We start from the raw sequence: 16,806 nt of genomic DNA, 5'->3' as shown, positions 1-16,806 counted from the left end.
GCCATCTCGCAATTTTTGATGATTCTTCACGGAGTCACGATCGTCGAGCTGACTGAACGCCAGAATGTCAGGGACCCGCGCAATGTGTCTATGTCATTTGGGAAGCAGAGAGCAGATGTCGGCAGAACGATTATAAAGGCATCTGTTATCTGGCTGTTACCCTCGAGAGGGACTATGATTCCAATCCTCGATATTGATCGTCCTTGGCATATGGTGGAACGGCAACCTGTCGCTCCCTGTCAAATATGGCTCGGTAGCGTCGCCTGACCCCACCCTGGAGCGGCAGGGGAAACTTGGTGTGATGCCGTGCCTGGCCTTTCGTCATAGTGGGAAAGCAGACCGCAGCCCTTTAATCGTTCTGGGACACTCTGTGATTTCTTGAGAGTGTGTACTTCACATGCGAGAGCGCACTTTCCAAGATAGTACCTTTGGAGATAATGTTATGTACCTTAGGAGGCTAGGAGGCTATGAGGACACGTCGCTGCAGCTAAATTCTTGGGCTGTTTGACGCCGAGACGATTGTTTCGGTTCCGCTGCGGACGTTGAGAAGATTGGTGGTTCTGAAATCACAACCATTATTGCTCTGAATATGAGTCGGGTCAATAATGTACACGCTCAGCCAGTACAGAGATAGACTGGGGCTTTTGAATATTCATTTGCTAAGCAGACGTATCGGCGACTTATCTGAGCATGACTCTCCATAGGAATGATGGCGTCAGACAGAATATGATCAAATACATACAATTGTCTCAGGATGCCACATGCTATGGTTACACAGCGGAGCGTCGAAATGATACGTACATCGCATTTCATGACAATTTGCGCTCAAATCCATGCGAAACAGCCCTGCTACTCCAGACGCATGGCTGATGACACATCAGGCACTCCTTCACCTTCTACCAGTTTTGCACCTACAATTTGATCGACCGGAATCTCTGCCAGTCGCGAAATGATATGCTGCAGGGTTGGCAGCGATTCCCAGCCCAGCGCATCAATCTCGAAAAAAGCTTTGGTCGTTTTGCGTACTCGTATCACCTTGGACGGTACCACCTTGGATTCTGCTGCATGCGGTACGAAGACTGGATACTCAGCCTCCGCCTGTCCTTTGCGATCGCGACCGACCTTGGGAATATAACGGTGCACCAGGATACCATCGCTGGGCTCCCCACCGATAACACCGGGGTCATTTTCTGGGTCCACACCCTCGAGGCTTTCCAGGTGGAAGTGTCCCCAGACGGCACCTTGCCAACTGGTCTGAAGATGATAGGAATCGCGCCGCTCGTGTGCATCGATGGCTGTGTAGAGCTTGGGCATGCCGAGTTCCTCTCTGCCGCTGATGATAGGATCGGCCAGGTTCTCAAACAGGATAGGCATGTATGTGCCCTTGACGACCTCGCCATTGGCTTTCTTGTTCTGCACGCCTTCAATGTAAAGTCCCAGATGGCGGTATCCGCCACCGCCCAGCCAGTCCATTCCGTTCAGCATTGTTTGTGAGAAGCTTGCATAGGCTATAGTTCCAGGACTACTGAAGCTGTATGACTCGTTCGGCAGCAGGTTTTGGAGCAATGTGCGGCTGGTCCTGAAGCGGATTGATGCTGTCTTGAAGGTTGATCTCAACGACTTCACCGCGCGGTCTTGGCCATAAAAGTCCTGCCTTGGGCCCGGCATTGGTCCGAAGACGATGGGCTGGCGCCAGTACATCCGCGGGTTCTTGGCCCAAAGATACTTGCGCAGAATCTGTGTGGAATGATCGAACTCGTCATGGCCGTAGATGTAATACACTATCGCTTGGGCTGAGATGAGTCAGCCATAGCTTTTCTTGAAGGTCCAAAATCGGGCAGGGGCTTACATTCAGGTGGTGGCAGCGGACCATGCGCGGAATCCCGTGTCATTTTCTGGACGGTGCTTGCTCGCTCATGGCGGGCTTGGTTATAGAGCTTCAGACGCTCTGGAATCTCGTGCCGCTGAACGACAGCATAACACTAAGTGCTACGCCATCCTCAATAGCCATGGCCACTCCAGAGCCACGATAGGGCAAGAAAGGATGGGCCGCATCTCCAATGATAGCCATCGAACCTTCGACCCAGGCGGGAAGCGTGTCCATATCCAACAGCGGCCAGATTCTCAGCGTTTCGGCCTCCGCCTTGCCCAGCAACTTGACCAGCAGCGGGTCAAAGTCTTTGTACACCTCGATTAAAGCATCCTTGCCGGCCAACTGATTCCAATCCGTGCCTGTCTCAATGGCAGTCATTGTACTGGGGTGCAGGCAGACAAAATTCAGGATCTCGTTATTCTGACACGGATAGATGGCCAATCTCCGATCAGGTGAGTCCCACATGTCGATCACACCGCGATCCTGTGCGAGTTCTCGAGTTTCGGGGTCATCCAGTGCCGCCTGGCGCGACATCAAGAAGCGGAATGCATTCCTGCCTGAGTCATAGGGGGCAATGTTGCTGGCGCCGGGCAATTTGGATCGCGCAACGGAATGCACGCCATCTGCGGCGATGACGACGTCACCCTGAACCACCTGTCCGTCCCCGAGTGTGACGGTGGCACGGTGCGGATCAATGTCAACCACTCTGCTAGAGGTGTGCGGTGACGCGGTGGCCTTGTCGTCTGAGAGCAATAGCTGCAGTCAAGCCGTCAATACCAGCCCCAACTTAGTCCAGGCGCCATTGCGGGGGAAGCATTGCCATAGATTGAGCAGGGATAATGACCGCAGCTAGCACTGTACAAGACTATCTAGTAAGGAAAGACGGGCAGACTGGCGACGAAAGGGATCCGGAAGACCTATAAGCCATAGGACGCCGCAAAGCCTGTAAGGCGTCACTAGCAGTCGCTAAATGGTATTGATCATTGGAGATGGTGCTTTTGAACAACTAAAGGCAACTTCGGACAACTACTGGCAACTGTGGCCAACTGGGGCCAACTGTTAGCCTGGCTAGATGCTGTTCTCGGCCGCAGGATCGTAGCGCTGATGGTTAGCTCTAACCTGAATTGCCAGCGGAAGGTGGACAGGGAGTTCTTAGCTAGTAAACTTCTACTACAACAACATCTACCTCCCTTTTCATAACATAAAACTCTGTCATTAAGCCACAGCGCTAAAGCATCGCCAGGATGTTACGGTATATCCTGAACCCTTGCCATCTTTGTGTCCAGCAAGCGGATTTCTATTACTGCAATTATGGTCGCGGTGGAATATTTAAGTCGGGAGCTCCCTTGGGCATCACATCTTCTTTCACGGAACATATCAATATATTTGGCTCTTTCAGCATCTTTAACTGAATATTTTTACCTCCTTTGTCTTCAGGATGTAGAATTACATTATCCCTCCACCTGATAACGTCTAGAAAAGGGGTGTCCCTCCCAAAAAGCTACAAGAGGAAGCATTGGCCCGACTACCAGTGAATATGCTCTACATTGTCCTCTGGGTTAGAAATGATCCTCCTTGTCTGAATGATTTCTACTGGGGTTACTACCTTCACCGAAATGCTGCCGGAGGAACCAAATACCACGTCAGAAACATGAGCGGTGGATGGATACTGGACCATGGCCTAACTAGTGGCGTGTTCAAGTCCAACTTTCTCTGTGTTCTTGTTCAGATCATAAATGTTCCCAAAGCAAAGCATTCAGATCTCAATCAAGCTATGAGATCACGCGATGAGACGTCGACACAATCCCTGGGGTAACTTGCCGAGTATGGCTGATGACCATACTCCAAGCCCTCGTCCAGAACAAGATTGTCTGATGCTGGGATCCCGAGGCTCTGCAGAGGGAGTGCATGGAAATCAGAAATCAACATAGTGCGTTGGCCGTTGCTAATGCCCAACCTCAGCCTGTGGTCAAATCAAGAATCTGCCTCTAAAGATCTTTTCGGGTGCATATTCGTGAATGCGTCCCAAATCCGGAGAGCACCTTTAATGTTGCTTATTTGGATGTCACTTTACTTTTGGAAGATTATTGATAGTGGCTTCTTTTGTGAGCTGACAATTATGCTAGTATCTCTAAGGTAGTGTTAGTTTCAAATTGTAGTTAGATTTAGTTTTATATCTTTAAATACTTTCCTAAGTTAGATCTATATATAACCTCCAAAGCCTAGGGATGTAATGATGCGTGGGCCTTGATTCTACCACTTAACATGACAACCCCTGGAACTTCGTCTCTTTCTGCCCCATTCTATATCAACCAGCAACTGAGCTTCCAATTTTCGGTAGAACTATGCAAGTCCGAATTGATCTCCATGGCCCTCGCGGCTCAGGAAGGGATCTGGCTGATCCTTCTGTTGTCTGAGCTCTCCGTCCTACAAGAGGTTCTTTGTCGCCAGACGCACTGATAATCAAGGGCCCAGTCATTGAGCAAGCCAACCTGGTCAGAGGCGATCTTGGCCCTAAAGGGGAGTTTCCTCTTTTACAGCGACGTTCCTGTTTGTTCCACTACGCGAGCTACCTCTTGCTCTTCTCTGTTCAACTCTGGTACACTACAGTTGATTCACGATGCTGTCTGAGTCTAAATGTTATTGTATAGCTACATGGCAATGTAGGAATCGACCGTCAGCAAGTTCAAGGCAACATCGGAAGCTAATTCCTCAAGATATTGGTCTCCTCCCATCCATAAAGCTGCCTGATACCACCAACTGCCTTTTCCAAACCGCATTGCTGTTGTAAATTCCCAGTATTCAGGATACCAGCCTGCAGACTCCCAGTCAAGAAACCCCGATAAATGCCTTTCTTCATCGACAAGGATATTATGGAACTTGAAATCCCCGTGGGTAAATGTTATCCGATGAGAACGTTGTTGAATTTTCTTCGCACATAATAGGGCTTCTTCATATTCTGCCGTTGATTCAAAGCCATGACAAGAGGCTGGGCTGAAGAGGAACTTATAGAAATCCCTCGCATTTGTAAAAGGACCCATGGAATGACCAGGAACCCGTGTGCTTTGTATGTGTGTGCCGATTGGTGAGCAGATGGAGTCTTGATAAGGGGAACACCATAGGCGCATAGATTGTAAGCATGTTTTCAGTTCATGCAGCCATGGTTCCTTATCAACTTCTAAATGGTTAAATGAGTTTCCCAGTGGCACACCTGGCAACCTTGTCATCAAGATTGAAAAGATCCGATTGAAGGGGTCATCTGGGTGCTCCCCACAGCTCAGGAATTTTGGGACAGGTATTCCAGCAGCTGCAGCCATCTGCATAGCAACAGCCTCCTCTATGCTTGTCCGATCCGTCCATTTCATCACAAGCCCAAACGGTAGTTGTACAATTTGGGGGTCAAAGGGGATTTCGAACCATGAGCAGTACCATTGCGAAAAATAGTATAATGCCTTGTGAAGGATGCCGAAAGTTAATCGTACTATTCTGCCTGGCGGATGAGGCACTGGAGGAGTGGTTTCAGAAATGGCATGTCGCGCTGTTCGCGGCCAGGTGAAGTCCGGTCGCAAGATACGTGGAGCAAGTGAAATGAACAATTTCCTCATCTTGCAACGAAAGTCTTCTATCGTAATTTGACGGGTGGCCACACTTGAAGATTTGAGAAACAGTGTAGTGAAAGCTGTTGTATGATATGAGCATGGGCGCGGATCGAAGATAGTATTTCTCTGTCAGCAACAAAAGGTATTGTGGCACGGACCATCATGGCTGTGCTAAATAAATTTAGCTGATGTTTTGTAATGCGGCATGACCTTAATAATACAACAGGCTTTTCCCAACTTCTCCCAACTTCCTCATTATGTACGTCAATTCTCAGCTTTTCCATCTTCAAAACTAGGAGCCTTGACGACGCAGGACACCGGTTTATGTTGAAAGGAATCGATGCTGTGAAAAGTCCCCTGTCCCATCACTCCCCTTAAGGCAGTTAAGGTAATCTATAAGTTTAGCAGGTACCAGGATGGACCACCAAGGCAAGTTCATGCAAGGATACTTCAGTCTCTTCAAGGAGCTCCCACTATCAGAATTTGGAGGCTATCCTGGTCGGTCCCGTTCAAGTCGTTGCTCCCCATGGTGGTTGAATCTCCTGGTCGGAAATTACAACACGAAAGCTGTAGATTTCCTTGAAACAGGAACTCTCCCCAACATAGCCTTGCTCCACTTTATTTGAGAACATACCTGCCCTTCGGAAAGCCTCATGCCATTGCCCCCGCATCATCGAGGAGTAATCGAGGAGGCATCGTGGCCGGCCATCGGCTCCGCATTTCGGCTCCACATGCGGACAGGACAGAGGGCAGTCGCCCGCTGATGCGGACGTAAGCCCTTTGACGGATCGGATAGCGGGACTTCAGTGTGTTTATAATTTAGTTGTCACACATGCTATCGGGAGCAACACTTCCTTCCCTTTCATCTCAGATTCTCGAAGGCCAAGCGACGTCATGCCGAACCCAGTTCGTGAAGACATCACCACGAGGGATGATACTTCGTTCCCCTACATCTTTGAGCAGAATGTCACCATCTAGCTGAAGGTTGGCTCCGGTCTGGTGCGCTGCAATGTCTATCGTCCCAAAGACCTTGAGAGGGCTCCCGTTCTGGTCACTTATGGGCCGTACGGCAAGGACATTCATTACCGCGAGTATGCATAGTCTTATTGCGCCGCTGTTCATGTACCCAGATTGCTGACCCAGCTAGTTTCAACCCCAAGTCATTCAGCGACGTCAACCCCGAGCACCACTCGGAGCATTCCGCATGGGAGACGCCCGACCCCGGTTTCTGGACCAAACACGGCTATGCGATTGTTCGGGCGGACGAGAGAGGAACAGGTCAATCACGGGGCAAGCTGGACACCATGTCACGCGAAACCAGCGAGGCTCTTTTCGACGTCGTCGAGTGGGCAGCGGAACAGCCGTGGTCGACCGGCAAAGTCGGTCTGCTGGGTATCAGCTACTACGCGGGTAGCCAGTGGAGAGTAGCCGCGCGCCAGCCCAAGGGCCTCAGCTGCATTATCCCCTGGGAGGGCATGTCGGACTACTATCGGGACCGTTGCCGTCACGGAGGCATTCTGAGTCACTCCTTCATCAAATTCTGGTGGGACCGGCAGGTCATCAGCAACCAGTACGGTCGCCCCGGTCGCGCAGCGCGTAACTGGGGCCCTGATACCATTGAAGGCGACCTTCCGGAGGAGGAGCTGGTGGCCAACCGACAAGATCAGACGATCGACAACGCCAAGAATTACTTCCGCGATGATATCTACTACGCGTCCAAGGAATACACACAGTCTGACATCCAGGTGCCATTGCTCTCCGTCGCAAACTGGGGTGGCATTCTTCTGCACCTTCGGGGGAATGTGGAGGGCTACACGCAGGCAGGCAGCGAGCTCAAGTACTTGCGATTCATCACCGGTCGACACGACCTTCCATTCTACTACAAGGAAGAAGTTGAGATTCAGCGTAGCTTCCTGGATGCGTTCCTCAAGGGTGAGGATCGTGTCGGCTGGAGCAACGGAACGGCGCCAAAGGTAGACATTGTTATCCGCAAGGGCAACGTCGGATTCGACAACGCGGAAGCCGAGAAACAGTTTCCTCGTCGTGTTGAGAATGAATGGCCCATTGCTCGGACGCAGTACACCAAGTACTACCTGACGTCCGGCCGCGAACTGGTCACTGAAGCCAGACAGGAACGAGCGGTGAAGATCACCTACCGCGCTCTGGGAACATTGGACAACCCCCAGCTTGTGCAATTCACAACCGCGCCATTTGAGCAGGAGACGGAGATCACTGGACATATTGTCGCGCATTTGAATGTGTCGATGAACCCTGACCCGGGTGCACCGACACCGCGGGACATTGATCTGTTCGTCACGCTGCGGTATATCTCCCCCGAGGGCAAGGAGGTCTTCTATACCGGCACGGCAGGCGACCCGGTACCTCTCTGCAAGGGATGGCTGCGTGTCAGCATGCGAAAGGTGAACGAGGAGCATCGCTGTCATCGAACCTATCTGCCCCACCGCGACTACTACTCCACCGATGTGCTGCCGGTGATTCCGGGCGAGGTGTACAGGGTCGATGTGGAGGTGTGGCCCACGAATGTGGTCGTGGAGAAAGGGGGCAAGATCGTTTTTGAGGTTTCGTCTGGGGACACCCAGGGCTGCGGTGTTTTCCAGCATAACTCCCCGACTGACCGGTAGGCCGCCTTTTCTCGCAGGACTTTATTTATACTAACTTGACTTGGACAGAGCACCGGAGAAATTCCAGGGCCAGAACCATATCAACTTTGGACATGGCGATAACTATGTGGTCCTGCCCATCGTTCCCCCGAGGCATAGACAGATATGACTGAGATATGATAGTTGCATTCGTATGAATATACTCCACGATTACGTGAGTCGGGAGAGTCCGGCTGTCGTTCCTGGATTGATAATCCTGCAGGAAGTAGGCTCGCGGCGGAGCGCTAGGGCGAGAGAACCCTAACAGCTCTCCGCTCCCGATGTGGTCCCGAGACAACAATAGTATGCCAATTGGAGTATTACACAATATGAAACTACAGTATGAGGGGTATAACTACTTCAATCCCCTCTGTACCTTACACAAACACACAAGACGGAAACACAACGTACAACGTCCTCTAATTCTACCCCGTATACCAAACTATACTATCCAAAATGTCCTCCCGACCCAAGAACATTCGCCCCCTCAAACGCTATATCACCACTCACGATGCCTCGGGCAAGGCCATCTTCTCCAGCGCCCTGTCCGAGGAAATGCCCGTAACCACCATCCCGGACGGCGCCGACTTCAGCCTCGCGTACACCTCCTCGCACTTCCCCGCCAAGCTCAACAACGAGGCCGACATCCCCGAGTACGCGCACTACCTCTCGCACCCGCCCGGCGTCGTGATCAGCACGGGCTCCGTGTGCCGGATCGTGGATATGCAGCCTGGGGCGACGAGCCCGATGCACCGCACCGTGAGCCTGGACTATGGGGTTGTGCTGGAGGGGGAGGTCGAGCTTGTCCTGGACTCCGGGGAGACGAGGCTGATGAAGAGGGGGGATGTGAGTGTGCAGCGGGGGACGAACCATGCGTGGCGGAATATGAGTCAGACGGGGTGGGCGCGGATGCTGTATGTCCTTATGCCGGCGGAGGAGATCGAGATTGGGGGGGAGAAGCTGGGGGAGGAGTTGGGGCATATGGGGGTTAGGCCTAGTACTTGACTCATTCTGCTTCTGCTTGTGCTTCTGGGTCTGCCTTGTGAATCGAATGGATGGTTTTATTTTAATATTTTGATTGTGAGAGAAAATGAAGTACTTGTAGACGTGGTATTGGTTGCTAGACGCCAGACAGATGCTGATATGATTAAAACTCCCCTCCGATATCATACCGGAAGATCCGGTCGTTGATTATCCCCCCTGTGAGCCTCCACAAACGAGCAACAGACTATGGATAGTTAGTAGACCCCTTGGTGATGTTCATGGAACTGGGCTGAACCGACCGCGTTCAACCACACCCCGTGCAGCATCACCTGGATAAACACGAATTCTGCGGGGTTGTTCCCCGCTGGTCTCTCGCTCTGGTCTAGGTCATGGTTCGCAGGACGGTATGCTGGTACGCGACGGTAATTCGACGGCCAGTTGGCGGGTTGGGCTGCGTGCGAGATGGGGGCTCGTTCAGACGACTGGGGTTCGTCGCTGCCGCTGTGGTGGAGTTCATAGTCGGCGAGGATGGAGAGGGAGTTGGTGCTTGTCTGGGTGGTTGTAGCTGTTGTCGCCATGTTGATTTGAGTTTGTAGTCTTCAGATTTTTGATATAGTCGAGACGAATGTATGTAGGATGTCGACAGGATACAACATACACTCGGGCTAGATATGGCCTTGGAAATGAACAGAGGCTAGATGGCCCCCCCACATTTTTATTCGTTCGGAGATACAAAATCCAACGATCAAGAAGATAGATTAAAATGATCAACCCATCTTTGGCCCTCGGGTTGCCCCCATTTGCAGCTCCCCCACCTCCCGAAGCGGAGTGGCCGACTGCACGCTGCGGCATTGTTTGATTAGGATATGAACATAGGAGAAGATTTCCTCTGAAAGGCATTTGGACTGTCTGAATCAGACTGTGGGTACTGACACTGTATCTTCTTTGCAGTGACTGACGGTGAACACATCTTGACAGGGACAAGTCAGCCACCGAAGCAACGATGGTCTCCTCACAGTTCTCCCGGCTGCTCGCAGCAGAGATCGACGGACGTACCCAAAACACCAGATATCGCCAGAATGAGTTCCATCGCCTCCAGTCGGCCCTCAGCCAGCGCATCGACGAGATCCAAGACGCCATCCAGAAAGACTCCGGGAATGGACCCGAGGAAGTCCGCGCGGAGCTGTGTCTCGCGTTCAAGGAGATCCGCACACACTACCTGACACTGAGCCTGGAGAAGGACCTTGAAGAGGAGTATCGCGTTGTAGCTGGCAAGGACAATGGGGACGCGAAGCGCGGCGCAGGCATTGTCTACATTGTCCCCAGCACACATACCATGTTTTATTCCGTTGTCTCGGCGCTCAGCGCGGCATTGGCGGCTGGGAATTGTATCATTCTCGAGGTGGGCTTGACTCTCAGAGATCAAATGAGATAGACTGACGGTAGCAGTTGACGAAGAATACCATGGCGCTGCCAGCCGTACTGCGCAGAATTCTCTCCCAGGCCCTAGACGCGGATACCTTCGCCATCAGCGAAGAGAGACCCGATGCTGCTTTCCTCGGCAGGGTGCTCAGGGTCTCCCAGACCGGTTCCGCGCCGCTCGCCGAGCGCAGTCTGCTCTCGCCTGCGAACGCGCGAACTGTGGCTGTCGTCGACAGAACAGCAGATGTTGCAGCCGCAGCTGAAGCGTTGGTCGCCGCGCGCTTCGCCTTTGGCGGCCGGTCGACGTATTCCCCTGATATCGTGCTGGTTAATGAGTTTGCGATGAAGCGGTTTGTCGAGGCGGTTATCCAGCAGGCGTCCAGATATCTGGCTGGCCCGAACGGAGAGGCACGCCAGGGCGCGTCGAATACCCGTCGGTTCGGTCCAAGTGCCTCGCTTCTGGATGCTGCGCATAAGGACGCGGGTGCTCGCGTGCTTGTCTCTGGGTCTGGATGGGGGGTGGTGGAGGTCCATGATCGGTATGCTTCATCCTGTTGACAGTGGCTGCGGCTGACATTGACTACTATAGAAACTCGCCTCTCCTGACGAAAAAGGTGCAGGAGAAAGTGCTCATCCTTCACCCCGTGACAAGTCTAGACGACGCTATTGACCTTAGCAACTCGTAGGTCGCTCTTGTTTCCCTAGTCTACTATCGCTGACGTCTTCAGGAGCGGCACACTGGCAGCGACATACGCGTTCGGCAGTCCCTCCGCAGCCAAATACATCACTCAGTTCATCGACGCCTCCATCTCGTGGATTAACCACGTCCCCGTCGACATGCTCAGTACGTCCTCCTTTCCGTTCCCTTCCATCCAGCTAACAGACTCAGTCGGCCCTGCCTACCCCATCAACACGGCCCCCAGCACCGCACGAGGCCCTTGCCTCCTTGCCGGCTACAGGCCAGCGCCCCGGCTGGAGAATCGGGTTCTTCGAGCAAGGGTTAATCACTGGTGGGGTGATTACGCTTGCGACGTTGGTAGCGACGGTGTCGACTGTGGGGTGGTATACCTTTTCGTATGTGAGGAGATTGCGAGCTTAGATAGTTTGGGTACTGTATAATTGCTGTAACCGTTGCATTTTATCTTTGGAATCTAGCTTTAATTCTACTTCTTTAGGTTTTCGGTTGTTTGCGGAGGATATCAGCCTTTGACAATATATATTTTCTCACAAACATTTAAAACACGCAACAATATTGCAAAGGAGGTAACTCTCACATGATAGGGAGCAGAATCATCTTGCTCTGAAAATAACTATCACTTAATTTGATCTATCACGGTAGGAAAGGTAGGCCAACAAGTACCTTTGGCTGTTCGAGACTTAGGAGAATAATGCAAACTCGGATTTTTGTTGTAATTCACGGCTGGTGGATACTCAATAAATGGCTAGATATCGACTAAACAGAAATATCCCTGGACCACGACCCAAGAGTAAACTGCGAATTACACATGTTGGTCAATTCCCAGCTCTCCGCACCCATCACCGCCGGCGACCCCGTATCCTCGAAATCCCCCATCGCTCCGGCCACAAACATTGCCGCCATGAAATGGTCATCCGTGGCATGCGCATCACGGTACCGGGGATGCTTCATCAACCGGGTCATAGCGCGGCGCAGCGCCGGCCCAGAGGTCTTCGTGATGACGTCCTCGACCGCCTGGCGGAACTCCAGCGCCCACTCCGCTGGCGGCGTCTCCATGGCGAAATTGTCCCGGAAGCGCAGCATGGGTGCCCAGCGGTTGCGGTAGAGGTTGTGGACTGCGCCGCCGGTCCCGATGAGGAGGTAGTTCTCGTAGCGGAGGGGCCGCAGCGTCGCGCCGACCTTCACATGGTAGTGTGGATCGTAGCCGGCGTTCATCAAGATGATGGTCGTCGGGGGACAGCCATTGGGGAACATGTGGATGAGGATCAGGTAGACGTCGTGGATCCAGTCGAAGGTTGGGTTGCCGCTGGCGTTGAAGCCTTCCTTGGTGAGCATGTCGATGCATCGCTGGGCTGTCTCGAGGTCCGGGTTCAACTTGTAGTTGATGTATTTGTCCGGGTGGACGTAGGCGACAGGCGACTTGTCCGGGTTGGGGTTGGTTGCGACCTCGATCTTGTCGCCGAGACAGTCCCAGTGTGCGCCCTGATCGGTTCAGTTTGTCGTCAATATTTGAAGCCTGAAGGTGACTGACCATGATGATTACGCCTTTGATGTTGTGAGCCAGCGCTTCTTCACCAGTCCTCCTCCAGTAGTCTGCCGACTCGGATTTCTCTCCCAGCATCATGGTCGAGCCATGGGAAAAGAAATGAACGGGTGTGAGGCCTATCTTGTCAGCTATTATTCTGTGAATGCCGTATAGAGAGCCTGCCATACACATGTTTGCTTTGAGATGGTTGTGCTATATACCGCGACAGTGATGGGCAGCCTTCGAGGTTTCTGTCAGACACTATCGAATTCAACAAAATAAAGACATCATCTTGGAAACGATTTCTAGCTGCATTATTATCGGCACCGACCATGTCCAGATCCGTCACCCAGTTTCCGAACATCTTGGCTGAGGTCTCTGGCTGGAAGTGTTCGGGTATGCGCCTCCCACGTCCCGACGCGCCTCCGCATTCTGACTTGGGTGGCCCCAAACGAGGACATCCGAATGACCGCGTAATGCTCATCTCCCACATGACTTGCAGTGATTATAATCCTATCAATTGCCCTGCTGGATGCTGGACGGACGGCGTATGAAGAGTGAAGGCCTCTGAAGGTTGAACTATTAGTGTTGAACTGTCTTGCCATGGGTTGGCATCCTCTCTTTGGATCAGAGGAGCATAGCCCCGTTTCTTTCAAGCTGGGAATCTGAATGAGATGGGATTGTCAGCTGCGATCCTCTAGAGTATCATTAGTTATGGACCTGTAGTCATTCCAAAACCAAAGTCAGAACTGTTAGAGCGACGTGACGACAGGGAGAACAGGCCTCAGGCAAATAACCTGCTCCCCCGCATATTCAGCATTTTAGCTTCATCCACCCCAGTTTCCCTCTTCTCCCTGTTGACCATCCTGTTGATCATCCGCTACTCACAGCTGCACATCCGAATTTCTCCTTCTGCTGACGGTATTCATGTCTCGAATCAATCCCTCTAAGTAGAGCTTCCTCAAAAGATTCATGTATCTTCGCTATGACGACTGACTCCCCGCCCCCCATTCTCGACAACTCTCCCCACAGCTCCCTCGCCAGGCAGCGCGACGGCTATTTCCAGTGCGGTTTCTGCGAAAAAAGATACAACCGAGCAGACCACCTAACCCGACATGTTCGATCACGTCAGTTCTTTCATGTAGACAGTGCTGTCAATGCAGCCGGCTAACTTCCCGTAGATACCCGCGAGAAGCCATATGTATGTGACGTTTGCAGTAAAGGCTTCGCCAGGCCGTGAGTTGTCTCTCGAAATGTTTATGCCTCAACAGAAAAGTCACAACGAATTGTGTTGTCGAGACTGAATCTGTTGCAGGGACCTGATGAAGCGACACGCGGCCGGTCATATTCACCCACGCGACATCAAACGAAGGCGTCCCCGCCCTTATCCCAAGAATGGGTCGTGTGTCGCAGGCCTGTAAGACATGTGCTGCATCGAAACTCAAGTGTGATGAGGACAAGCCTTGTCGCCGGTGTCGGGAGAAGAATTTGGTCTGCGATTGGGCGCAGGATGGCAGTAATATCGACGCATCCCCTCAATCACAACGGCAAGGTGTGTGCGAGAATATTCAGTTGACAAGATTCACAAGCTAATGGAATTTGCAATACAGCATCCCAAAGCGACCAGGCTCCATATCTCCCTGTCGACGCATCACAGGTGCACACCACATTCCCACCCCCGATCGACGGGCAGATAAACCACTATCCGAACCAGATGGTCAGTCCAAATGCGCAGATGAACAATTACCTACCTGCGGGGCTTCAATCCGGGTCGCCTACGATAGATCGCGAAAGTGGCGTGTTCAGCGTCGACGGTACCTTGTTTCCCGACTTTATCCCGGACTCACTGATACCTTCATTGACCCGAACGAGCGATCTGGACCCGCTGCCGGTCCTTCCACAGGACTACATCCACAGTGTATTTGACCACAACGTTGACTTCGACTTCGATTTGACCGACGTGGATTATGGACTCATTGACGTTTTCAACTCTCGGGGCGCTGTCCATCATAATGCCCACAATAGCGATGGAGCCAACGATCGTGGTGATGCGGACAGCGGCATTGCCATCGGTGCCGAGGCGTATCATCGGTCATCTTTGTCTGCGTGGAAACCGGCCCACGAAGACCATGTGTTTGCCGACCAGGAAAATCTGTCTGTTCCGGAGGCGATTGACAGCCCCGACGCCAATTTCAGACCGGATCGTCAGATCCTCTCGGAGCGGTTGTCCCCAAGTGGTCGTGATCTCATTTTTGGCATGGTTCTGCAGACCAGCCAGCGAGCCAACCTAACTCGCATCATGAAATCCTTCCCGAGTACCCAACTGCTGGGCAGTTTGATCCAGTACTATTTCGAGTCCCAAAGTCACCACATAGACTCCTGGATCCACGGACCGACCTTTGGGATGAATGACGAACCGCCCGATATGCTTGCCGCTCTTGCCGCTGCTGGAGCCGCTCGATCAACTATTCCGACCATCCGCAGGTTAGGTTATGCCTTGATGGAAATAGTGCGCCTCCAGATGTCGGTCAAGGTTCGTTGGCGTCTGTAACTCCCGGCGCGAAGAAACCAGCTAAAGATGCTCACATGTAGTACGAGAGCGACAATAGCACCACACGCGATCTGCGCGCTTCGCAGACGTTTGCTCTGACTATCGATGTCGGAATATGGAGTGGCAACGCACGGAGGACAGAGATTGCGGAAAGCTTCCAGCAGCCTTTGGTCACGGTTTGTCAATCTGAAGGGCCTGTGGATACAAGTTCACTGACGATCCCAATCATAGATGATGCGACGCGGCTTACGTTTTCGTCGCTCGGTCTATTCCAACATCGCCCCGAACCCCGACGACGAGGGAGATATTCTGGAGAAAAAGTGGCGGGATTGGGCTCATTCCGAATCATTCACCAGGTAATAGTTGCTTGCAGCTGGACGAACCGGTTTACTGATCCCAGACAGACTCGTGCATCACATGTTTCTGCATGATGCCCAGTCGGCGATGATGTTGAACGTGAACCCAGTAATCTCGTACTCCGAGCTGGAACTTCCTCTGCCTGCTCCTCGCTCGTTGTGGGAGGCCAAATCTGCCAAAGACTGGAAGGAAGCGTACTTGGCAAGTGGACTGTCGAGCCAGGGCCGAACACCCTCGTTGATTGACACTCTACAAGACATGTCCCAGTTGTCGGCATTCCAATCACGAATCGATCTTCAACTGTCCGCCTTGGCCCTCATTCACGGTCTCTCTACGCTCATCAGCGAATACCATCGCCAAAAATTTATAACGAAAGGCCATTCCAAACATTGGAGTGCTTTGGTGATCAGTTCACGACATCAGGAGTTGTCACAAGCACTACAACATCTCCGCCTGCTTTGTTTCGAGATGTCTAGCGCTCTCGGGCCCGGGATTGTTTTGGTCTTTGAACTCATTTCCATGTTCCTCCACATGTCGCTGGAGGAACTGCAGCTGTTCGCAGGCAAGGAGGATAAGAACGAAGCCCGTCGGGTATACCAGAGCGCACTCGAGTGGATCGGCAGTATTGACTCGCGACGAGCGATTTGGCACGCCGGCCAAGTGATACGGGCGGCCAAAGTCATGCCTCCAGGGTCTTTGACTGGGTTCTTTGCCTTGGGGGTCTACTACGCTAGTCTCGCGTTTTGGTCCTACAGTGTTGTATCGAAAGCCAAAGATTCTCAAGCGGTCGTCGGCAGTCCGCCATCGGACCCGCACTTCCGCGGTCCCTGGCCCACAGTCTATCTGGATGGTGAGGAGACGACCGACGTGCAAAGGTTCATCTCGTTAGGGTGCGGCTGTCCGGCTTTGCAGGCTCCAAGTGGTGCCGCTGTCATCGCCGATCCCGGTCAGATCATGGATGCAATTCAAGCGCGTCTGCGAGGCGATGTTCACCATGATACTCTACCTCCATTGGTCCAGGGTCTTTGTCAGTTGATGCGCGATCTGGGCAACGCAGCGCGATCCAAGACCTATGCCTCTACATGAGATTGGTCGATGTATTTTTTGGAGTACCTCTTTTAATTTTCTTTTTCTTTGT

The 16,806-nt window shown here is 52.4% G+C and overlaps 7 protein-coding genes across 7 annotated transcripts; 4 read left to right on the top strand and 3 right to left on the bottom strand.

Annotated features, from left to right (window-relative positions):
* Positions 1-849: 849 nt before the first annotated feature.
* On the bottom strand, positions 850-3,147 carry Aspvir_007964 (putative salicylate hydroxylase; the record flags this gene model as incomplete). Its single annotated transcript, XM_043271140.1, is given in 4 exon segments — positions 850-1,793; positions 1,850-1,964; positions 1,982-2,629; positions 3,139-3,147. The coding sequence occupies 4 exon segments, from the start codon at positions 3,145-3,147 to the stop codon at positions 850-852; spliced, it is 1,716 nt and encodes a 571-aa protein (XP_043127075.1).
* A 3,219-nt stretch (positions 3,148-6,366) lies between these two features.
* On the top strand, positions 6,367-8,262 carry Aspvir_007963 (CocE/NonD family hydrolase; the record flags this gene model as incomplete). Its single annotated transcript, XM_043271139.1, has 4 exons — positions 6,367-6,378; positions 6,451-6,563; positions 6,620-8,110; positions 8,163-8,262. 4 exons carry the CDS (start codon positions 6,367-6,369, stop codon positions 8,260-8,262), a joined length of 1,716 nt encoding a protein of 571 aa, XP_043127074.1.
* Positions 8,263-8,588: 326 nt separating this feature from the next.
* On the top strand, positions 8,589-9,137 carry Aspvir_007962 (cupin domain-containing protein; the record flags this gene model as incomplete). Its single annotated transcript, XM_043271138.1, has 1 exon — positions 8,589-9,137. The coding sequence occupies one exon, from the start codon at positions 8,589-8,591 to the stop codon at positions 9,135-9,137; it is 549 nt and encodes a 182-aa protein (XP_043127073.1).
* Positions 9,138-9,279: 142 nt separating this feature from the next.
* Aspvir_007961 (uncharacterized protein) lies at positions 9,280-9,694 on the bottom strand (the record flags this gene model as incomplete). The annotated part of the gene is made up of 2 exons (XM_043271137.1): positions 9,280-9,360; positions 9,416-9,694. 2 exons carry the CDS (start codon positions 9,692-9,694, stop codon positions 9,280-9,282), a joined length of 360 nt encoding a protein of 119 aa, XP_043127072.1.
* A 425-nt stretch (positions 9,695-10,119) lies between these two features.
* On the top strand, positions 10,120-11,637 carry Aspvir_007960 (uncharacterized protein; the record flags this gene model as incomplete). Its single annotated transcript, XM_043271136.1, has 5 exons — positions 10,120-10,518; positions 10,566-11,077; positions 11,128-11,220; positions 11,267-11,382; positions 11,462-11,637. The coding sequence occupies 5 exons, from the start codon at positions 10,120-10,122 to the stop codon at positions 11,635-11,637; spliced, it is 1,296 nt and encodes a 431-aa protein (XP_043127071.1).
* Positions 11,638-11,991: 354 nt separating this feature from the next.
* Positions 11,992-12,952, bottom strand: Aspvir_007959 (DODA-type extradiol aromatic ring-opening family dioxygenase; the record flags this gene model as incomplete). Its single annotated transcript, XM_043271135.1, has 3 exons — positions 11,992-12,717; positions 12,767-12,897; positions 12,949-12,952. The coding sequence occupies 3 exons, from the start codon at positions 12,950-12,952 to the stop codon at positions 11,992-11,994; spliced, it is 861 nt and encodes a 286-aa protein (XP_043127070.1).
* Positions 12,953-13,745: 793 nt separating this feature from the next.
* Aspvir_007958 (putative C6 and C2H2 transcription factor RegA-like) lies at positions 13,746-16,754 on the top strand (the record flags this gene model as incomplete). The annotated part of the gene is made up of 7 exons (XM_043271134.1): positions 13,746-13,887; positions 13,942-13,996; positions 14,089-14,312; positions 14,371-15,293; positions 15,353-15,487; positions 15,543-15,667; positions 15,716-16,754. The coding sequence occupies 7 exons, from the start codon at positions 13,746-13,748 to the stop codon at positions 16,752-16,754; spliced, it is 2,643 nt and encodes an 880-aa protein (XP_043127069.1).
* Between the last annotated feature and the right edge of the window lie 52 nt (positions 16,755-16,806).

The sequence above is a fragment of the Aspergillus viridinutans genome (genome assembly GCF_018404265.1).
Source record: "Aspergillus viridinutans IFM 47045 DNA, scaffold_6, whole genome shotgun sequence".
Taxonomy (NCBI): Eukaryota; Fungi; Ascomycota; class Eurotiomycetes; order Eurotiales; family Aspergillaceae; genus Aspergillus; species Aspergillus viridinutans.
Note: the sequence above shows the minus strand (reverse complement) of the source record. Positions and strands in the feature narration are given on the sequence as shown.